This window comes from Lissotriton helveticus, chromosome 4_1 (genome assembly GCF_964261635.1).
Source record: "Lissotriton helveticus chromosome 4_1, aLisHel1.1, whole genome shotgun sequence".
NCBI classification, from domain to species: domain Eukaryota; kingdom Metazoa; phylum Chordata; class Amphibia; order Caudata; family Salamandridae; genus Lissotriton; species Lissotriton helveticus.
Window position 1 is genome coordinate 1,057,391,900 of NC_136063.1, and position 24,293 is coordinate 1,057,416,192.

At 45.1% G+C, this 24,293-nt stretch overlaps 1 protein-coding gene across 6 annotated transcripts in view; it reads right to left on the bottom strand.

The window, feature by feature from the left end:
• Positions 1–24,293, bottom strand: part of CTNND2 (catenin delta 2) — a 3,216,642-nt gene that overhangs the window by 1,184,643 nt on the left and 2,007,706 nt on the right. For all 6 annotated transcript variants that reach the window (XM_078687656.1, XM_078687653.1, XM_078687655.1 and 3 more), the window contains one exon: positions 2,899–3,031. In XM_078687656.1, coding sequence (XP_078543782.1) covers positions 2,899–3,031 — 133 coding nt within the window. The remainder of the gene's footprint in view (positions 1–2,898; positions 3,032–24,293) is intronic.

Below are 24,293 nucleotides of genomic sequence, written 5' to 3' on the forward strand. Positions count from 1 at the left end.
TAAATCTATGCCGAAGTATTTTTGTCTAAATTATGCATGAGTCAAACTAAAACAGAAGTGAAATTTATCTGTGTTGCTGTGTGGGCTTGTGTAATGTATAGTAAGCATGTATATATTACATAGTCATGTGTTCTTAAATGGTAAGAAAAAGAGGACATACCATGGGACTGCAGCCCATTTGCTCTGCACATACGTTTTCAGTCAGAAATAAAACATTTTGGGGCATTCACAACATGTAAAAAATATTTGATGCAAATTGGCCTGCTGTAATGGGTGCAAAAAAGAACTTCAATAAAAAAAGTATTTATGGAATATGTGTAGGAAGTGATGATTTGTGTAAAAATACTTAGTTTAAAAAAATTGTCTTTTTTATGTTAAAGCATATGGTGAAATTCAAAACATATGGCGACATATTTATTATGCTTTTATGCAGCGCAACACAGAAAGCCACCTTGCTGCGCTGAGTGAAAGGAAAAGCGCAAGAATGTGCTGTATTTAATATCATACAGTGCATGTGTGTCCTTTTCCTGCGCTGGTACACTCTTTGGCTGCCTAGCGCCAACGCAGGCAGCCTTGCACCATGGAGCAAGGAGGCCTGCCTTATAAGTAGGATTGTTTTTGTGCAGGAAGGGGCACCTTCCTGCACAAAATCAATCCTGAGAGGCATTTTCCTCTTTCTATGTGTGCTGCAGAATACAGTCCACATAGGAAGAGGAATAAACTAGGAGAAATAAGCAAGGTTGACGCATTGCCAGGTCTACCACTAATTGTTAATCTGGGAATGCACGAAAATCCACGGGTGGATGTGTGAAAACACCCACGCTACACTCATGGAACGCCTCCCCGGGGCATAGTAACACACGGTAGTGATTTGAGATGGCTTTGAGTGGCTTGATAAGTCTGACCTTAGTGTTGCGCTGCCCTTGCGCCCCCTTGGTGGTGCATGAGCGCCCCAACCCTATGATAAATATGGGCCTTGAGCACTGTTAAGTGTCATATCTCTGTGCATGCACAGGATATGCGCTAGGTACATTACACACTCACTTATGTTCAGGAAAATCAGTGTGAGTTACTGTTACATATGAAAATGTTACAATCATTAGCCATATCTGACAAAAGATGTACATTAAGGGCAAAACACAAAGGAATACACAGAGATTGCAAAACAGTAACATTCAATGGGAATAACTGATTCATATTCCACCAAAACTTTGAAAATCAACCCCAATGTGTTTCCTCACAAAATTATGTACAATTAATTCCACTCCTGGCTATTTTTTTACACGTTTGAGGTAATAATAACTATATTTCTTTAGAACAAATATTTTTTAGGAGAAGCATGTGCAGAAACATCGAATTGAATATAATACTGAAATCCACACTGCCTCTAAAAAATAAAACATTTATTTCCATATTGCAGAACTTCACTTCTTCACCATGAAAATAGATTTATTTTTGGAAATGAAAATATTGCTTATCACTGCACTTACTTTATACATGAAGAGAAACAAAACCACGATAAGTACATAACTCTAATTATAAACCATGTGCATTAAGCAGTACGTTCAAAACATCTAATACACGTTCTTATTCCAACCTTCCTAGAGACGCCACTTTACTTCTGATTCTGACTTTCATTGCTTGGGCAAGATATATCACAAATGCCAAGCATACACTTGTGTCGGTGGTCATTAAAAAAACATAAAGAGAAAATTGTTCACTTTTTCCAGAATTTGGCTAGCCTATCGTTTGCCTTTGGCATGGGAGACGTCCAGTACAATGCAGGCAGTACATTAATTTACTACACAACTCCGACAACGCATGTGTCTTTACAGCACATTTGAGTACAACACGTTGTGAGGTCAGTAATGGGGTAATTTTAAGTATTTTGTGTGGGTATGGGTTTCGGATATCAGATCTGAAATTTGGGGTAAAATATAAAATTTGGGGTAAAATATGACATTGTGGGTGTGATTTGGGATAAAATATGAAATTCTGGGTGTGCAGTTGGGTCAATTTTGATTTTTGGTGAGATGTGTGACTATCGGGCCTGGTGCCTCTTCTTATTCCCCCTCACTGCGCACCAGCTCATCCCTAGAAGGGGGGGGGGAGCTTGCCTTGGGGCGCCCAATTTTGATCGTCCCCCTATTGAGGGCTGTGCAAATTGGCGGGGGGGGGGGGGGGCTTCCCACCTCCTGGCAGCGTTTTTCCCGGGCCCCCATTGAGTCCAGCTTGGCCTTTCCCGGCCTGGGTTCCATATTTATTTACTTTAACTGGCCTCTGCCCGTGTTTGTCTGTCTATTGTCCATTTTATTATTAGTTGTATAAAAATTAGGAATGACGTGCTTTAGGTTATGATTTGCTTGGATTTTGCTAAATGTTCATCATGTTTTTGTCCCTTTGTATTTAATGAATGTTTAGTACATTTATATGAGATTTGTTTTATCTAGTGTTGTTGTGATTTATGCTGAATTGACGATGTTAGTGATACAAATGATATTTTTTTTGCGCTTCGACATTTTTACTCTTGTTATGGATTAATTAAATGAGATTCATTTATATGTCATCTTGAAATGATATTGTGTGAGAGATTGTAAACCCGCCTTTGCACCCATACACTATTTTTAAATATGTACTTTTGTTTATCGTGCAGAATAAAGTTGATTTGATTTGACTTGACTTCTGATAAAACAAACAGCAAAGAAAACCTGAACGCTAAACTTGCTTTATTTTGTCAATGTTAAATGTACAAATGCTTTTCGTATTCATGATAAATAAATTCTTATGTGTAGCTTATTAATTATTATTTTCTTACCGATTCTGTTGGATTGCATAACACTACATGCTCTCTTTGTATACACATTTGATTTCGTTTAGTCTTCGGATGTGTTGCCTTACCTCTGCTTTAATTTTATTGTCTCCAAAACAAAGATGCTGCAAATAGGCTGCAGCATTGGACTGCACTGAAGGGAACTGATGCTGTAACATTTGGATTACTTCTGGAAGTTCCGGGTCTCTCCAACCAAACTCCCTGTACAGAAAGAAAGAATCGGGACATCAGATGCCTATTGGAAATACTCAGGCCAAGGCAGTCAAGTTTAGTTAGAAAAAACATACATTCCCTTTCTCCATTTCACTTGTCATTATGATTAATAAAAGAATATATCGAGTTTTTAAATCAAGTAGCATATAAAAAAATACTAATTTGAAGGAAATTTCAAAGACGTATCTTAGCTAAATGCAATAGAAAGACATAGTTATTTTATAAACTACTGTTCTCAATTAAACAAAAGCTTTACACCTGTATTAAACCCATTTTCAAGACCTGCACGTCCATGTCATAAAACAGTATCAATGAAATTAGCAGACCTGCCTTCAAAGACGACAAGCAGAGACTTCACTAAACAGTCATTAAATGTAACTTTGTTGCCCCAAACACTAGCTGGGAAAGCCGATTTGATGTTAAGCATTTAGGACTTCCATCGGCAATGCACAACCCTACAGCTAACTGTGGCTCAGATGCCAAGCCATGATTGATCTGCTTCTTTGGGGCAAACATTGATGAATGGAATTGTTCAATTTTCAACATTTACAAAAAGTAGATGAAAAACAAAAAACGCACATCTTTATAAAGATGAAGAGGTTAGGTACTTCGGACGAGTATCTACCCCGGTACTGATTTCAAACTGAAACGTGTTTTACTTTGAAGTATTCAAATGCACTGATAAACAATTCACATTGCTATAGTTAGCAATATTTTATCATTGTTTATCTAAGGAAGACACTGGCATTTTCCAAAAAGCTTTAAATGTGCCTTCCCTTTTCCCCTATTCTATGTTTGAAACTATGCACGGTGCCATTACAACAAATGTAAACAATTGTTTGAGCTGATTTTGAGAAAGGATTTGAACCAATATGCACAGGTCTTGTCCTCTCCATCGCTGTCAAATAGTGGCAAGGCGGGGCCTAAGAGTTCTTCAAGTGATATTTCTCAAATTATTAAGGTTTTTACAAATATGGTTTATGTTATGTAACCTACATTTTGCATACATATTATTAAATGTTTGCACGCACAGAAGTAGATTTAATCTATAAAATTGGGCTTTCATTCAAATCCTAGAATTTTTTTATTACATGTGTTAATACATTGTAATCCTGTCAGGCTTTGCTATTTTTTTAATTACCGGAAAACGTGTGAATTATTCTCCGACAGTGCATCATTTGAACAGGAATATAAACTGGAATATCTGCTCTTATGGCTTAAGGTCTGACTACATAAAAAGAACACTAAAGATTAGCTGATTCCATGCGGCGTAACCATATCTCCCAGGTGACCTGATTTCACTGTGCAGTGTGGTTTTCAAGGCACAGCCAAACAGCAATCAAATGGCTCAAGTATTTGGTTCCAGTTTTATCAGCCTCGGTTTATAACAGGCACTGAATAGACGTTGCACTGATGGCACCATTTTTAATGTGCCAATCATTTCGAAAATTATCAGTACACTTTGGGGCCGATTAGGGATTTAGCAGACTGGTTACTCCATAGCAAACATGATTGAGTATCGTGCCTGCCAATCCCTTGGTCCGCCCACCTTATTTAGAGATAAGGTGGAGTGCTGGAACTGGCACTTTGTGGTTCTCTGAGGCGATGTCATAGCCAGGCAGAGCCTACCACTCCTGTCAGGGATTGGTAATTACACACACTGTATAACCTGTGCTCACCCTTGGATAGCTTGCCATTGAGCAGCCAGGTTTATCACAGAGACAATGTGTAAAGCATGGGCACAGCACTCACTCATGATAAATACACTGAGTGTCACAAAAGAGACTTCCCAAGTGATTTATGTAAATACCGTTTGTATTCAACAAACACAGTAATCAACACAACATGAAAATCATGTCTTTCTGGGCATAGATCACACTTGCAATTATTACTAGCAGTATTAGGCCCAACCATGTTAAAATGACATCAGTAAATGCAAATTTGGGACGGATCCTATTCCATCCCTCCCCCAAATCCCCTCCAACACCATTATGAGGTGCAACACTGTTTCAACTACAGGTTCACCCTAGCAATCCTTATAATTCAATACTACACAGTTAGAAAAGGTGCACCTCCTGTCACAACAATACCAGAAGTATGTACATACAAAGAATTATAACACTTTTTAGCTGCACCGCAGGCCAAGGCCGCACAGGTTAAACCAATGTCAAAGGTAGCGCTCTTCTGGCAAGAAATCAACATGTAAAGCAACACCGTCGGCAACTGTCATGAATCACGGGCAGTACACACACACACACACACTCACTCTGCACCGATACATGGTGCAACAAATATCAGACAGGTCCGTATGGAACGAGTTCGCACACATTTTCACTCAGAACCCTAATGCAGTGCAGCTGATACCCAGCAGGTCAATTGATATCATACTGCAGACCAGTGGCCCGAGCCTACCTCTACCCTCCAGCTCCCCCGATTGTACTACGCCCACAGCTGGAAGATAACCAGCCTTCCTCCTCCGGATACTAGGTTGTACACAGCCGAAGCCGCACTCAGTAATAGTCCAAGGGAAGCAGATGGAGGTAGGTAGCAGGACTAATAAGGAGGTTGGCATCAAAGGGAAAGTTTGGCTGCCACTCGAGAAGTTGACCCACAGGATTCGGATCAGAAGCAGGCTGAGGGCAATAGTCGGTCACTCAAAGGGGTTCCACAAGGCCTTCCAGTGCCAGCCCAGTTCTACGAAGCACAAGGGGGTCATGCAGTCTATTGGCCTGCGTCCGATTGCTCTCTGAAGCTTTCCTCCAACAGAGTCAACCACTCTCACCACCCAAGCCCGCACCGGGCACTACTACCTGGCAACACAATGTTATCGGGTGTGGGGTGTGGAGAGGGCAGTTGGTCCGCCATGCTGAGGGCCAAAAGGGAATAGTCGATGACTAGAGAATAAAGGCGGGGAGCTCCTCTAGAGAAGAGGACACTCCATCAGGTACACATCGATCAAAGTCGCACTCAGGCACACGGTCTGGTGGGCGTTTATATGGGTTGTACCAGACTGTTATAGTCACCCACAACAATGAGTTGCAAGATCTGTATCTCCTGGAAATAAGGCACAACATCCAGTGCACATTGATATGGGTAGCACTAGACAATTCTAATCACACACAACGGAGAGTTTCAAATTCATTACTTTCCTGGAAATGAAGCACAACGTCCGAGGAACGTTGATATAGGGCGCACCTGACATTTCCGGTCACACAGGTCAAGTTCAGCATTACCTCACAAGGTAGAATGAGGCACTACTACAATTATGCCCCCACCTCAGAGGGTCACAACCTGTGAATCGGACACCGCACACAATGAGCATGCAGTTGTCGTGTTGCACGGGTGAGATGTGGCACAATCGACAAAGCAGGCTACTTGAGGTCCTGTAACTGGAGAATCTGCTCAGCACCACTAAGATGCTTATATGTGCCGAGGTTCCCGCGATGCAGGGGACACACACCTTAGATGCGGGCAAGACATCTGGGGCACCATACTAGGCAATCTGGTCTCTAAGCACAAATCTTAGTTCCACGCTCATGCAGCGTTACCAGTACAGACGATGTGTGCGCAGGTAAGCGGGCACCGCTTTCACGGTGCCACAGGTAGATGGTGTGAGCCCCTCGTAGAAGATTCTTGATGTCCCTGAGGCCTCCGAAAGAACCGGGGGAAAACCAGCAAGTCCTTGGAGAGCACACTTCAGGGTGCCACACAGCAGAGGGTAGTCAGCCCAGGTCAGCCACTATTCAGGAAGGGCGCACGGTCCCTTTCAATAGCAATAATCCTCCTTGTGCACAACAGGTTAATCTGGCAGTGTTCGCCACGCAGTTCCAGGTTCTCTGGACCCACAAGTGTATCTCTACCCTACTGAAGGACGGCACCAGTAGTTATATTGTAGTGTGCCGTTGGGGTTGGGTCAAAGGGTATCCCGTTTTTACCACAGATATCTCCCTTAAATATCAGTCCTGTCTGCCATTAGGCAGCAGAACACAGATCTTAATCTTTGGTGAGGCCATGATCTGACTCCAGGGGTTAAGTGTCAAAACCAGCCAGGCCCGCAAATGGCAGAGGTCTGTTGTTCCGGGTGCATACCCAATATTTTGTAGCTGTCACTGGGGAATACTCAGATTTGCTACCCCAGCCTCCAGTGTGGACTGGAGTGAAGTAAAAAGGCACACAAAGAGTTTGAGTGCAGAGAAAGGTCCACTGTCTAGAAGTGGCATATGAGAGAAGCAGCATAACCCGGGAGGAAAAAGCAAAAGGTTTAGGGAAATGCTACCTGAAGAGTATCAGGTCTAACATGGAACTTAACTTTTCTGTCAAAAGAGCTCCCATTGGGCCAGTCGATGGAAAACTTCCTCCGACAGCCCTACAGAGTAGAGGCCGTGATAGGAAGGACATTACGCTGCCCACTTCAGAAGTTTGTTTCTGAGAAACAAATCAAAATGAAAACATTTGGTCTACTGCAGTTTGAAGTTTGAAGTTTATTGATTTGTATAGCGCTGAATCACCCAAAAGGGTATCTCTGCGCTTAGGACGGGAGAAATTAGCTGAGGTAAAGAACTAGAAAAGGTGAGTTTTCAGGAGCTTTCTGAACTGGGGGAGATTCTGACAGTTGCGGAGATGGAAAGGTAGTTTATTCCAAAAGGCGGGGCAAGGTAAGAGAATGCTTTGCCTCCGCTGTGCGCTTTTTTATTCTAGGGGTGCATAACAAAAGTTCGGAGCCTGATCTAAGCAAACGTGGAGGGGTGTACATTGCTAGTTTGTTAGAAAGATAGGAAGGGCATTGACCATTAAGGGCTTTGAAGATAGTGCAGCCTATTTTGAATTTTACCCGCTTTTGTCAGGACCTCACAGATCGCGCCTGCAATGCTGTTCTCAAGCAGCGCGAGTAATAGGAACGTATCTCTGTAGTCGGATACTGGGTCCGAACTACATTACCCAGAAATCCCGGCTAGCAGGGAGTACATGGGTGACACGCGCACGCTTCCTGTTGCGTGTAATTCTAGGTGTTTCCTGTGCTAGGAGACGCTGTCCAGAGACGCCGATTACAGACGGAGCCTGCAGGTTGCGGGTTAGCGTTTTCCTCATGCCGCTTTCAGACTGTGCCTAAGGACCGGCGGGTCAGTTAGGAGCGGAACTGTCGTTGAGGGTGAAGGCTCGTGCAGTTGCTAGAATCCCTCGCCTTGCTGTTTTCTCTGCTCGCTGTTATTCTGAGCAAGCGGAGCGCTGTGGTAGGAGGCCACGCGTTGCCGTTTCTTTTCTGTCACGTAGTGCCTTAACTACGAGGAGAAATATTCTTGTTTAATGAGCAGGGTTCGCGGAGCGCAGTGGTGAAGGACAACCACACGCTTCCGAGTACTCGAACAAAGGAGACTTTTGTTTTCTAAGTATCGGACATTAGGGAAGGAGAACACTCTCGCTTCCTTTACAGCTGTGCTGCACACTATCGGTTCTTTTATAGACTGTATTCAGAATCTAGTGGAACGTCATCCTTATGCCCAGTAGAGCGGAGTGTGGTGGTTCTTGCTGCCCACGCACTGCCAACTTTACTAATAAGGAGTAAGGGGATTACAGTCTCTGTTTGGACAACGTCCTTATACCCAGTAGAGCGGAGTGCTGTGGTTCTTGCTTCCCACGCACTGCCGACTTTACGAATAAGGAGTAATGGGATTTCCTACAAGGACCATGGATCGTGGTGTTTCTTTGGTATGATTTTACCTTTTACATTAGAACCCAGCTTACAGCTCTCTGGCATTCAGTTCAGGGTATGTTGGGTGCTAAAGGGTTGAGATTTGTGGTATAGGGTTTTCCGGTGTGTACCAGTTCCTTGACCTGTGTTTATATTCCTGTAGGTACATAGAGTGTCAAGAGAGAGTGCGGTGTTGTACCAAGGCTGGTTTCTTCTATTTTCTAAGGTACCTATGATTCCATGTAGCGAGACCTAATGAGAGTAGGCCGTGCTTGCTTAAGTATTAACGTTTGTATATATGTTCTTGTCGTTACAGGTATATCCCTTTCCCCGCTGTCCCCTTCCTTTCCCCTCCTTGTTCTTTTTATCCCTCGCCTAATGACTCAAGGCCTCTGTGTGTATAAAACTAGAGGTCTTGTGACGTTTGGAGGTGGACCCTTGTAAGCAACAATCGAGTTCCGTGGAGCTAACCCGAACAGAATTACACGCCCAAGAAATAAGCTCCACCCGACTCGGTTGTTGTTACAATGGCTTCTTTGGAAGACGTACTGCAGGCCTTGGTGCTTGTTCAGCAAGAGCTAGCCGCCTCCAAGACAAAGGCTGCTGCCTTGAGGGACAAGGTGGATAGACCGAGTAGAAACCCTTTTGATGCGTCTACCGCGCAAGTACAGGTCACTGTTCCCCCTCCTATACCGTTGGCTAGTCCTGAACGGTATTCGGGCGATCCAGCAAAGACGCAGGTTTTTCTTACGCAAATAATGCTTCATTTCTCCTGCAAACCAGCCTCTTTTCCAAACCATCACTCAAGGGTAGCTTTCGCCATTTCCTATCTTGTGGGGGATGCTGCCAATTGGGCGGTTCCTTTGGTGAGAAAGAATGATGCGATTCTTTCAGATTGGGCTGCTTTCCGTGCCGAATTCGAGAGGGTTTTTGATAGACGTGCCACGACATTTAGTGCAGACCGAGAGCTGCTCACCCTCAGACAGGGTAGGAGGGATTTGATATCATACTTGACCGATTTCAACAGATTGGTGGCAGAAACGTCCTGGCCAGAGGAAAAAAGGATGTCGCTTTTTTACCAAGGGTTGAGAGACGGGCTTAAGGACATCATAGCCCAGATAGATCCCCAGCCGAACACCTGCTCGGATATGATAAACCTGACCTTAAGATTAGATGGTAGACAAAGTGAAAGAGGCGGTGAACGAAGAAGGTGGGATCGCGTTCCTGGGGGGTCTGAGTACGTCCCTAGGAGGTCTCTGCCTTCCTCGGACCCTGGCTCAGAACCCATGGAGGTAGGAGCCGTAAGAGCACCATTGTCCAGGGCGGAAAAAGAAAGTCGTAGAGCCCTGGGGTTATGTCTGTATTGTGGAAAAAAAGGACATTATGTCAAAGAGTGTCCCACTAAACCTAAGTCTTCTGGGGTATGGAACAAGAGCAAGAGAATAGCGGTTTCTTTGGTGGCTGAGTCAGATGTAGTTCCAGGAGATAGTCAAGAAGACCATAGGGAATCCCAACCTTTGAAAATACCTTCTTTAACGGTTCTGGCCTTAAAAGAAACTGAGACTCATATCGTGCTTCCCATGAGACTGGAGAGTCAGAGGATAGTGCATCAGGTCAAAGTCATGATTGACTCCGGGGCCACCGGAAATTTCATTGACAGTAGTCTGGTAGCTTCATTGTCACTGACCAGAGTTACCAAAGCAATCCCTGAGGAGGTGTTAGCCGTGGATGGGAAGCCACTGATATCGGGCCTCATAACAGAACAAACGGATGTGGTGGAACTGTCTTACAGAGGAACAGAGGGATGGCACAGAGAGAAGCTGTCTTTGAATATAATAGTAGCCCCTCAGTATGAAGTCATTCTGGGAATGCCATGGCTAAGCTACCATAACCCTTTGATTGATTGGAATACAAAAGAGGTTCGGTTTGTATCAGAGATATGCAAGGAACATCTAGATTCCTCTCAGATTCAGCCTACGGCAGCCTTTTTTCTTCCGGTAGTGGTGGCCACCGCCGCAGAGAAAGAGGTTGTCTTACCCTCAGAGTATCAGCGCTTTAAGGACGTGTTTTGCGAGAGTCAGGCAGAACAACTACCCCCTCACCGGTTGTATGATTGCCGGATAGATCTGGTGGAGGGCGCTACATTGCCTTCATGTCGTGTTTACGCCCTGTCGGTTCCAGAGACAGCACACCTAAAAGAATACCTCGATCACTATGTCCAGATAGGGTTCATCAGACCCTCCAGGTCCCCCGCAGCCTCTCCTTTGTTTTTTATCAAAAAAGCAAACGGAGAATTAAGAGCCTGCGTGGACTATAGGGTGTTAAACAGGAACACCATACGAAACCGATACCCTTTACCCCTATACCAGTGTTGTTGGATCAAGTAAGAGATGCACAGATATACACTCGCTTGGATTTGCGAGGGGCATATCATCTGGTGCGCGTAAGGGAAGGAGACGAATGGAAGACTGCCTTCAAGACACGTTATGGGTTGTATGAATATACTGTTATGCCGCTTGGGCTATGTAACGCCCCGGCGGCTTTTCAGTATTTCCTTAACGATGTCTTGAAGGAGTTGGTGGACGTATGCGTAGTCGTTTACATCGATGATATTCTCATCTACTCAGAGAGAACAGAACAGCACCAACACCATGTATCTCAGGTTCTCCAGAGACTGGGGGAAAGCAAACTCTATTGCAAATTGAGTAAGTGTGAGTTTGGGGTGACAGAGGTGGAATTCCTGGGGGTGATCCTGAGTCCTACTGGGTTACAAATGTCCGAAAGAAAAGTGAGGGCGGTCCAGGAGTGGCCAGTTCCATGCAACATAAAAGAAGTACAGAGTTTTTTGGGCTTTGCGAACTATTACCGCAGGTTTATAGCGCAGTTCTCCTTGGTGGCATCTCCTCTGTCCAAATTGGTCAAAAAAGGGATCTCATTTTGTTGGTCCTTGGAAGCAGATAAAGCATTCACTACTTTGAAGGAAGCTTTCACCTCTGCCCCCATTCTGGCCCATCCCAAACCTGAACATCCTTTTGTAGTGGAAGCAGATGCTTCTGACACAGCAATCGGGGCTATCTTGTCACAGCGAAACCAGACCACGGGACAGTTGCATCCCGTAGCATACCTGTCCAAAAAACTGGGTCCAGCAGAAACGAACTATACTATAGCTGAAAAAGAGCTGTTGGCTATAAAGAAAGCATTTCAGGAGTGGCGTCAACATCTGTGGGGGGGCAGCGTTCCCGGTCACTGTGTTTTCGGATCATAGAAACCTTCAATACATGAAGACAGCAAGGAACTTAGCGCAAAGACAGATGAGGTGGATGTTGTTTTTTCCGAATATGACTTCATCATCACGTTTCGGCCTGGGGCCGATAATAAGAAGGCTGATTCCTTGTCCAGACAATCACGTCCTGGTGATGTCTCAGGTACTAAGCCCTTAGAGGCGATAGTGGATCCAGGAAAGGTGGTTTGCGTAGTGCAAGCGAATACCTTTTTGGATTTGATACGTAACTCCAGATCTCAGGATGCATGGGTGTCTTGGGCTTCGTTGGGGAAGGAACGCACTCTGAAATAGAGACTGCCTTTTCAGGAAGCCAAGCTGTTCATCCCTAGTGTATCTCTAAGGAAGAAGGCTTTTGCATGGTGTCATGATTCAGTACTGGCAGGACACTCAGGAGTTACCAAAACAGTGCAGTTGTTGCAACGACACTTTTGGTGGGACACGCTCAAGGGAGATGTCAGGGAGTGGGTAGGTAAGTGTGAGGAGTGTGCTCGAGCTAAGAACGAGACAGGAAAAAAGAAAGGACTGCTGATGCCGCTACCCACACCAAACAGACCTTGGCAAACCATCAGTGTTGACTTTGTTACGGGTTTGCCTCCTGATCAAGGAAAGACGGCAATCCTGGTAACGGTCGATAGTCTCACTAAAATGGGTCATTTCATTCCTTGCGTGAATCTACCCACCGCCAGTCAAACAGCACAGTTGTTGTTAAGCAATGTAGTCCGTTTGCACGGGGTACCGGAGGTGATCATCTCGGATAGAGGCCCACAATTCATTGCCCGTTTCTGGAAGGCCTGGTGTAAGGCCATGCAGATCCAGTCCTCACTGTCCACTAGCTTCCATCCGCAGACAGATGGGCAAACTGAGAGATTGAACCAAACGCTGAAGAAATATCTCAGATGTTATGCCGCGGAAGCACAGGATTCATGGGTCTCCCTGTTGTGGATGGCAGAAGTGGCATACAACAATGCCTGGCACAGTTCACTGGGGGTGTCGCCTTTCTGCGCCACGTATGGGTTTGACGCTCGGATACTCCCCATTAGCATCCCTGAAGGGGTGGCTGACCAACCTACTGTGATGGGGCAGATACGCAGCATACATGCGGTGCAAAGGAAGATCAAAGCCCATCTGCTGAAAGCAAAGGCCGAGTACAAGAGAGGAGAGGACAAGCATCGTAGGGCTGGCCCAACCTATGCTGTAGGAGAAAGGTTTGGCTGTCCACAAAAAACATACGTTTCAAACTGCACAGCATTTTTCACCCTCGATACATTGGTCCTTATGTCATCACGAAACAGGTGAATCCGGTGGCTTACAGGTTAAAGCTTCCTGGGACACTCAGAATCCATCCGGTGTTCCACTGTAATCTGCTGAAACTTGCTTTTTGTGCCAAGAGACGTGCGCCCCCTCCGGTATTGTGTGATGATGGCATGGAATATGTGGTGGGAAGTATAAAAGACTCAAAGTATCGGAGGGGTGTGTTGTGGTATCTGGTTTCCTGGAAAGGCTACTCGGCTGAGGACGATTCTTGGGAGCCAGTGCAGAACATCCATGCTCCTGTGGCGGTGCGTGCTTATCACCGACGATACCCTCGGCGGCCTGGCCCTAGTAGGCGCTAGGAGGGAGGGCATACTGTCAGGACCTCACAGATCGCGCCTGCAATGCTGTTCTCAAGCAGCGCGAGTAATAGGAACGTATCTCTGTAGTCGGATACTGGGTCCGAACTACATTACCCAGAAATCCCGGCTAGCAGGGAGTACATGGGTGACACGCGCACGCTTCCTGTTGCGTGTAATTCTAGGTGTTTCCTGTGCTAGGAGACGCCGTCCAGAGACGCCGATTACAGACGGAGCCTGCAGGTTGCGGGTTAGCGTTTTCCTCATGCCGCTTTCAGACTGTGCCTAAGGACCGGCGGGTCAGGTAGGAGTGGAACTGTCGTTGAGGGTGAAGGCTCGTGCAGTTGCTAGAATCCCTCGCCTTGCTGTTTTCTCTGCTCGCTGTTATTCTGAGCAAGCGGAGCGCTGTGGTAGGAGGCCACGCGTTGCCGTTTCTTTTCTGTCACGTAGTGCCTTAACTACGAGGAGGAATATTCTTGTTTAATGAGCAGGGTTCGCGGAGCGCAGTGGTGAAGGACAACCACATGCTTCCGAGTACTCGAACAAAGGAGACTTTTGTTTTCTAAGTATCGGACATTAGGGAAGGAGAACACTCTCGCTTCCTTTACAGCTGTGCTGCACACTATCGGTTCTTTTATAGACTGTATTCAGAATCTAGTGGAACGTCATCCTTATGCCCAGTAGAGCGGAGTGTGGTGGTTCTTGCTTCCCACGCACTGCCGACTTTACTAATAAGGAGTAAGGGGATTACAGTCTCTGTTTGGACAACGTCCTTATTGTGGTAAATAAATAAATAATACCCTATTTTTGACTAGACATATATCATATCAGATAGCTCAATAAATAAGAGTCAAGATTCGAGGTAGTAGGAGTTTTGCAGGTTTAATACAGCATAAGGACAGGAACAGGACAACCTGCATAGGAATAGGATGACAGGGCCCAGCAGCTGCTGGGGCTGGGTCTGGGATGAGCGCGCTGGCTTTTAATAACAATACATGAGCATATATACATAACGCAAACACATAGCATTACATTGCAGTAGGCGTAGCAGTGGGTGGAGCAGAAGGTGTGACGCGTAGCAGTCGCGAAAGATAAGGGGGGAAAAGAGGTGTAACTGGGCGTATACATAGACATGTGATGCAAACGTAACAGAATATGTCATGAATGGGGCGGAAACCATGGAGGGGGCTACCTAAGGAGCCGGGACCTCTAACCTGATGGTGCGCGCAAACTAGCAATGACGTATCACTAGGAGAAGCTGGGGGCTATGAACTCTGTGCTAGGAGCAGAGACTGAAGTCTGGAGGGTCGGAGCGACATGTACCTAAACCCTATCTAGTATCTGATGTTTAGGGAACATGTTGATATAAACTAGAAGTCAAGAGGGGAAAGGCTAACTTGATTCTAAGACTGGACCATGCATTATTCTACATGTAGTGCGTGATGAAGAATATTAAATGACCATTAAATGCAGTATTTCTCTAACATGGAGCCGCACAGGCTAGACAATGACGGAAACTATTGATGCAGTTCAGTAGCTTAGGAATGCAGGGAAAGAGGGCTGAGCTGATAACTGGAACTATAACATAGTCTTGGCAGACTCAGAGGCAGAGCCAAGCTGCACCGGGCACTGCGAGGCAGGAAGTAAGTGAAAGGTCGAGGATACAGGTGGGGGCTGGATCGCTCCTCAGCGAGGGTTCAGGAGACAGGAGCTGAATCTGATGTCCGGGCCCTGTTGAGGCCTAGAAACGGGGACTTTATAATGAAATAACGTGCACACTGAGAAACGTGGCAACATAACTTTACATAGGCCTGATACTCATATTACTCATGAGGACTGGGAAATGACATACCAGAGGTGGACACAACTATAATTGCGTCTTGAATCGGACATGGGGAATAACATATGCATATTGATCATGCACTCATAACATATGATGGATGACACGTAGTGACACAGAACATGACAAAATTTACTTTTCCACATTCCCTCCTTGTCACTACGTTTCCATCAGGAAACATCAATATTCATGATACCATCTATCATTTCATACAGTACCATTTGTTCATCTCGAATTGTCTTGGAACGAGATTTAGAACGGGGCTTGGGACTAGGAATACAAGAGGTAGCACACATGCCGCAAATCGCAGGGCCACATTGTATACAGAGGCAGCAGCTGAATATGATCGCTACTGCGATACCTAGAAAGGACAAGACTTTCCATCCCCAGGCGGAAATTATATTCCAGAGCCAACCGGACCATGTCCAGGTGCCTGGATCTTGGTGTAACAGATGGGCAATTTTATGGAGTCTGGTTATAGCTGAATAAACAGACGGCGCGTTATTTGGAATGAAAATGCAGCAACTAGATCCGATGACTCTACAGGCCCCGCCCCTATCGGCCAGTATGACGTCAAGGACGAGACGATTCTGTAAAACGACAAATCTCATAGCAGATTGCTCTTCGGTTAGGTTACCTAGAGCAGAGGCAGTCTCATTTACTACAGCTTCAAGGGTTCTTGTTAACCTACGGATTAGCTTACTGTTTACAACTGTGCCTAAATAAGGAAAAACACCTTTATCGATATCAATGAATTGCTCTGCAGCAGTTTCAGTATAATCGACAATCGGGAGATTTCTCTTGTGTCTAGTATGTACTAGGTAGGAATTCCTATGGTAGTCAGGTGGGGCTAGGAAAACAGGTGGCAGTAGGAAGGCAATGTAACAGGTTCCCTCCCAATCGAGGGGCAGACGAACATATGCAGTTTGACCACAAATAAAATAAGAATGACGTGAAGCTTTAAAAATAGATTTCCCACTGTCACTATACTTGATAATAGTAGTACAATCACTATGTCCTACGTGTACAGAACCATAATTTCGGACACATAATTCGCCTTTGACTGGTAATACTGAAATAGCAGGTGAGTCTGGAGTAGTATCAGACTGAACATTCAGGACCATGAAATTCGACGAATAGTTACCTAAATTGTACACTTCATTTTCTAGATCTAAACCTGTTCTGTGGGGGAGACCTTGCTTGTCTGGGAAACATGTGCTGTTAAGAAAAGACATATCTGTTGAGGATGACGTTAACGTGGACCATGCTCCACACGAACCATTATGGGAAAAAGGATAAGGAAAGAGAGGCAGAACTCCCTTTGACGTCTGGAAAGGGGGGAGTCGACCACACACCCAACAATTAGTGGCATTGCTGGTTTGGTGTGAATAATGCAACATGCGGATAAATGAGTTATTACGCATAGCGAGGCGGTAGGACAGTTCATGAGGGGGCAGATCACTAAACGTGTGCTCTACTGTAACATTAGAATGCTTATTTACATGAGGAACTGGAAAACACAGGTAAAATGCGTAACTAGTGCAGGAAGTCAAAAGGCTGAGAAATAATATGAAACTTAGAAAAACGATACATCGGATTGAGTTTTGACTGACTCTCTCACTATGGGGGTCTATTTTATACATGTCAGAAACAGTCTAACCGTTTCACCTAGGGGAGGACTTATACAATCAAACTGGCTGACTTATTTTACTAGACCTTAGCTTTTGCTTATACTCCTGCTGCGGAGTTTTCTCTAACAGGGGAGGGGTTGTGTCAATGTCATTTGCGGGACAGTCCTTAGGAACAATGTTTTGACAAGTCTTGATATCCTGGGAAATGTTCTTAGAGACCGGTTTCAATCCGTAGAATTTCTTGACGTGCGAAAGGTGCACCCAGCCGCGGCGTCCCTCCAATTTCACAGCTGTACGGGTGGTGAGGAGGACCTGACGGGCCTCCTTCCAACGTGGCTCCAGCGGACTTGATCTGTCGAAGTTACGTACGAGCACCATCGAACCTGGAACGATTTCATGCGGTGCCACCTCGGTATTGTCTGGAAATGTGGCGGCAACCTGTGAACGACATGAGTTGAGGGCAGACATCAAGGAAGCTAGGTAATCTGTCAGCATATTACATGAAACATCAGTAATACTTCGGGGTCTAGGAGTACCCCACATGTTAGGGGGGCGGCCGAATACAACCTCATACGGGGACAGACCTGATCTGGAATGTGCGACCATGCGCATATAAAACAAAGCGACTGGTAGAGCTACTAGCCAGTCCACACCTTTTTCTTGACAGACTTTGGCGATGCGGATTTTCAGGGTTTGGTTATGTCTCTCAACGAGACCGGCTGCTTCAGGATGGCGTACACAATGGAACTTCCACTGGTACCCTAACAACAGGGAAACGTGCTTCATCAACTCAGATGAGAATGGCTGACCGTTATCAGAATATACGACTCTAGGGAGTCCATATCGAGGGAAAAACTCACGAACCAACTGCTTGGCAGTGGTCGCGGCTGTGTAATCTGGGACTGGATATGCTTCTGTCCACCTGGACAAAGCGCATACAACTACAAGAACATACTTGAAACCTCGACATCGCTCCATCTGAATATAATCCATCTGGAGGACCTCAAAAGGGTGGTCAGGGGGCTGGAAACCACCTTGTTCCACCGGGACACTTTTACCTGGATTAAACTGACAACATATCATACAGGTACGGACTTTCTGCTTGGCTGCAGCTCGTAAATGCTTGTTGAACCAAATGTTCTGGATACTGTCTAACATAGCTTTTTCTCCTAAATGTGCTGGACTATGTGCGGTATTAACGATGACTTGAACCATAGAGTCGGGGAGAAACCATGTGGTTCTTCCCTTCGTCACCCATCCTTGATCTGTCTGGACCCCTCCTTGTTCAGACCATTTCTTGATTTCATCGGGAGTAGCATGTAACTGGATATCTATGACATCTTGTGTAGGGTCCTTAACTGTCATACATGTAGTCGGATCTGGAGTATGTGTCTGGTTAACTGGAATATCTGGAGTCTGTGCTGTAAGCTTGGCTGTGCGATCTGCTAGATCGTTACCCTGGGAAATAATGTCAGTGACTTTCGTGTGTGCTTTGCATTTCATGATAGCAATGGATGTCGGTAAATGTATTGCATCTAACAGAGCTTGGATAAGGAAACCATGCTGAATCTTGGTTCCATGAGAAGTCATGAAACCTCTCTCCTGCCAGAGCACTCCAAAGTCGTGAACGACTCCAAATGCGTAGCGTGAATCTGTGTAAATATTAACTTTCTTTTCCTTGGCGTGTATACAGGCTTGTGTCAGAGCAACTAGCTCTGCTGCTTGAGCGGACAGAGTGTCAATACGGTGTGTCTCAATAACTTCGGTATCAGTAGTCACTGCATACGCGGCAACTAAATCTCCTGTACTAGTTCTCATACATGACCCATCCACATAAAGTGTCAGGTCGGGATCTGGTAATGGAATGTCTGTCAGGTCTTGTCTTGGCTTTGTCGTAATGTTGACTACTTCCACACAATTGTGTGCGGCAGAATTTGAACTAGCTGATGGCAACAGTGTAGCAGGGTTCAGAACGTTGCAGCGTCTGATTTCTATGTGTGGCTGAAACAATGTCAATTCATAACCTGTTAAACGTGCAATTGTCAAGTGCTGTGTTTGTGTTCTATTTAAAAGAACTTCCACGGAGTGTGGAACTTGTACTGTCAGGGAGTGTCCTAAAACTATGGAATCACTTTGTCTGATAGCTAGTGCTGTGGCTGCAACTGACTTGAGGCACGCAGGCAAAGCCTGGGCTACTGGATCTAGTGTGCTAGAAAAATAAGCACAAGGCTTGTATTGTCCTGCTTGATCTTGTGTGAGAACAGATAATGCTGTACCTTCTCGTTCAGTGACGAAAAGTGTAAAAGGCTTACTGTAGTTCGGTGTAGCTAGAACTGGAGCTTGACATAAAGCTTTCTTTAACTCGTTGAAACTAAGTGTATGTTCAGATGTCCAAGGGAGGACAGTCGATACGGCTGCCTCCTGTGTCATTAACTGTATCAGTGGTTTGGCTAGAAATGCATACTGAGGAATCCATTGTCTGCAATAAGAAGTAAGGCCGATAAAGGCACGTACCTCCTTCTGGGTCCTGGGCTGAGGAAGACTCGCTATTAACTGGATACGGTCTGGTGTCAACTGCCTACCCCTCTTGGACAGTAAGTGTCCTAAGTATACCACTTGCTGGACACAGAATTGAAGCTTCGAAGGGGACACCTTGTGCCCCATCTCGGCTAGGAAATACAGAACCGTCAGGGATGCTCGCTCGCAAGCACGTTCAGAACGGGCTGTGATCAGTAGATCATCGACATACTGGAGCAGGGCAGTGTCAGTTGGCATGTGAATATTATCTAGTTGTCTCTTAAGTGCTTGACTGTAAATACTAGGACTTTCTGTGAAACCTTGAGGAGCTCGTGTAAACATATAGCTCCTTCCATTTAAACAGAATCCGAAAAGGAACTGGCTGTCTGGATGAATTGGAACACTAAAAAATGCATTCTTAAGATCGATTACAGTAAAGAACATGGCTTCGGAATCAATGGCTGTCAATAGGGAAGAGATATCTGGGACAACTGGGTACTGAGGGATAATACATTTGTTAAGTTCTCGTAAATCAATCACTAATCGATATACTGGGGGTGCATTTGGATCAGTACGTTTCATGACTGGAATGATCGGAGAATTGCATACATTGGAGTCAGTTTCTACAACTACTCCTTGAGCCATGAGCTCGTCTATAATTTTGGATAAGGCTGCTACAGCCTCAGGTGGCAATCTATACTGCCTGATTCGTGGTAACACTACACCTGGTTTGAGAGTTACACGATGGGGTGTGATTTGCATGTAACCTACATCAGTTGGACCTTGCGCCCATAAATGCTGCGGAACTTTAGACAGTCTTGAATCAAAATCTCGTAATACATAGTGACCCTTAAAGTCACGTAGGAACAATCGTATTCCCTCTGGGGAACAACATATAACTGCACCTAACTCTTTCAGTGTTTTAATGCCTAACAGATTTTCTGGACATGACTTAGTAAGTAACAGATCAGTAGTGCGGGACAATGGACCTACTTCTAGAGTAACTGGCTTTGAAATCTCATTAACGATAGGCTTTCCTGAAAATCCAAGGGAAACATTTCTTGAGCCTGAGAGCGGAGCCCCTGGAACTTCGGCATGACTAATTGTGGTCCTACTTGCCCCTGTATCAATCAAAAACTTTCTGTCTTTCCCCAATACTTGACTGTGAACATAGGGACCATCTTGATCTACAGGTATCTCGATGAGAGGCAAGCCTACCTCCCTCTCTAGGCTGTTTCATGAATACTGCTGGTACTCTGGATACTCAGACTGTGCATACTGGTACATCTGTGATGTAACATGCTGTGTTGCAGCGATAGGCTGCGGTGCTGTAACTGTCTGTGGTGCATTCTGTGACTGAGGAGTCTGTGAAACTTGTTCTTGTCTAGGCGGACGTGGTCTTTCTTTAGTCTTACCAGTAGCTATGTTGTGTTTCAGAACTGCACACTCATTTATGAAATGACCTGGCTGTTTACAATAATTGCAATTCCCTTTAACGGGTGCTGCAGGATGACTAACTTGATTCGGACCCCTCTTCTGACTGTCCTGAGGAACAGATTGTGCAACTAGCACTTTCATTTTCGTGTCTTTCATACGTTTTCTCTCGTGTTCTTGCTCTTCCCTGATTCTATTCTGGTGATACTGGAGCATCTGGAGCATCTGGGACGGAGTATTAGCTTGCCAGGTGCTTTCGACTTTCAAAACTCGGTTTTTAACTTGTGGGCTTGAATTCTCGACTAATTTAGTAACGAAAAGGTGAGGGTATGACTCACTACTTGTCTTGAGACCACTGTTGATACTAAAGCACTTTTCAAACCTAGAATAAAAATCACTAATATCTTCATCTTGTTTCTGTTTACAGGCTGAGATTGCATCCCAGTCTTCCTTTTTCGTTGTCAATAATCTGGGTAAAACTTGAATCAATAATTCTGGTAATTCTTTACATTTCTCTCCTAGACCAGTACCTGGTACACGTATCTTATCTTCTGCTTCTAGGACTGCCCAATCTATCTTTTTCTCTCCCACCTCCCATTCTTTTTCTTTGAGCTTTTCATACACCCCGGCGGGCAACAGAACCTTTAACATTTTAATGATATCTGGGTAAGTGTATTCTCCCATACGGAGCATGTCTTTTAATTCTCTATGGTACCCTGCTGGATCTTTGTCATGACAGGGAATTAATTTCTTCATCTCTAGAAGTTCCATCTTTGTGATCGGAGTGTATACAAACACTCGCTGCATTTCGCCACCCGCTCCTCTGACTGGGTGGACTTCTCGTAATGGATTCTGTCTATCTATGTAAAATGATTTACTTTCTGGGGGTGAGACATGAACAAAATGCGGGTTCAAGAACATTCTATATTTATGGCGTTGTTCTAGAATGACACTAATTAAATCGGTACCTAGACCTCTCCATTTGTACTGGAGTAACTCGTTCAGGATATCATGTAACGGGCCTGGATCAGAATGTTGACCCTCATACAGAGTAATGAGGTGCTGAATCATATACATACCCACCAGTCGCTGCTCGGCTGGGGGCATTTTCAGAAACATTTGTGCCACTATTTCGTCTGGAAAAGTGGTAGAATCAGTAATCCATCGGACTGCTGATCGGGCTAGTTCTTGTTCATGCATAGTACTTAACTCACTGTAACCGATTCGTGATTTCAGAATGTGATCGGTAGCTTGGAACACTTGTTCTAGGGAACCTTGTTCTGGTGCTGAATGATGGAAAGTTGGCTTGTGTTCTAGACGTAAATGGCGATCTGGAAATCTAGGTTTTCCTACATACGCTATTCTGGCAGTATTCTCATCGTCTTCCTCTTCAGGATCAGAGGTACTTTCTTTCTCGCTTACTTGTGCTGCTTTACGCTGTTCGTGTATCTTTATTATCTCTCTACGGATTTTCTTGTACATACTTTCCATGGCACCAATGGTATTGTGCTTTCCTTCGGCTATATTATCACTCCACTTTGTTAGAGTTTTCATTTCTTCCGGGTCTTTAGACGGGTAATCTTGTTCTCTTATTAGACAGTTAATTAAGAACTTTAATATCATGCGCTGAATCTCGGCTTTCCTTTGAGACATGGCATCACTAATACTTTGTGGGTCATCCCCTGTACGGATGAAACGATATATCCTGTCTAGATCTTCTTTCATATTCGGCAGGGTGACTAGATACTCGGTCACTCTCCTTACGCGTACGGAATATAAAACCATATTAAACTCGCCTGGAACTGGGTCATAGACACATTCGCCAAGGGTTTGCCTGATCTCTGCAACAGACTTATTACTTTTAGGAGTACGCTGTGATGCTTGAGCATGTAATTCGAGTGCTGATAAACGCTTGTATGGCGGCGGGGTTTGAGGAAGACCTCCTCCTGCGGCCCCTAAACTAGAATCATCAACTGATGCTTTTCGTCCTGGCAGGGTGGGTAATTGTAACGTGGGCTGGACTTGTATGGCGGACTGACCCGGGGGGGCTGTTAAGGGCACCCCGGTGTCTGGAGGAGCAGGAATTACCTGGTTTACAGGGACTGGCGGAGCGCGGACAGGATTTGCATATTCAGGGACTGTGTCGTCCAAATAGGACGAGATAAAAATATCAGCTGCGGTCGGTTTGTGACGTAGCTTGGTCGGAACTAACGGTGGCGGGAAATTACTGGATGCCTCCGGGGTCGCTTTTGGCAAGCCCTCGGCAAGAAGAGGATACATACCCTTAATGAGGGCATTCCTCTGTCTGTCTGATTGCTCAGTTCTAACTCGTTCACCTATCTCGATTAATTCTCTTTCTTGGGCTCGTTCTTGGGATTCTCTACTTAGTTCTGACTTTCTGATTTCTTTTTCAGTTCTCTTATGAGCTTCTTTGCGCCATAGCTCGATGGCATCTTTCTGTGATTGTCTGGCTTTCTTTTTCCATAATGCTTCTTCTACTCGCATGATGCATTCGGCATCCCATGTACCCGATACGGGCCATCTATACTTTTCTTCTAACTGTTTGGTATACTCTACCCATAAATCTAGATACAATATGGCGCTTATGCCATGCTTCTGATACATAAAGTGACCTGGACTGTCCCTGGGCGGGACGGGAACTGCTGCTTCCAGCAGACCCTTTCTAGTTTTTAACTGACGTAACTTGGAAAACATGGGCATGACTGAACTGTAATCTAGGCACAATACAATACACAATGAACACGATACTTATTTCCCATTCATACCACGACATTCAAATACATGAAAAACATTTAAAATAACAGTTCGAACAGAATACTACCTGGAAATACTGAGAACAGAACACATGAATTTTCTCGAGAACAGAAACTGACTAGAACAGAAACTAGATGCACTGCTGAAACAGTACGAAACTTACCGGTCTCATAAAGAGACACGTCAGGACCCGCATCCACCGAAGTGGACACTTCGTTTGTGGGACTGTGTACCACCAACCCACAGACCAAAGCCAATTTAATTGACCCTGTCTAGATACCACCCCAGTAACGGTACTCACCGGGCAGCAAGAACGGAAAGCCTCAGACTGGACTGTACTGCTACGACGACGAACTTCGGACTTCGGACTTCAGTTACGGGTGGACCTCCGGATACCTCGGACCTTGGACTCTTGGCTTGGGCTCTGGTCGGGACACGCCGCGTTCCTCCACCGTCTCGTCTGGATGCTGG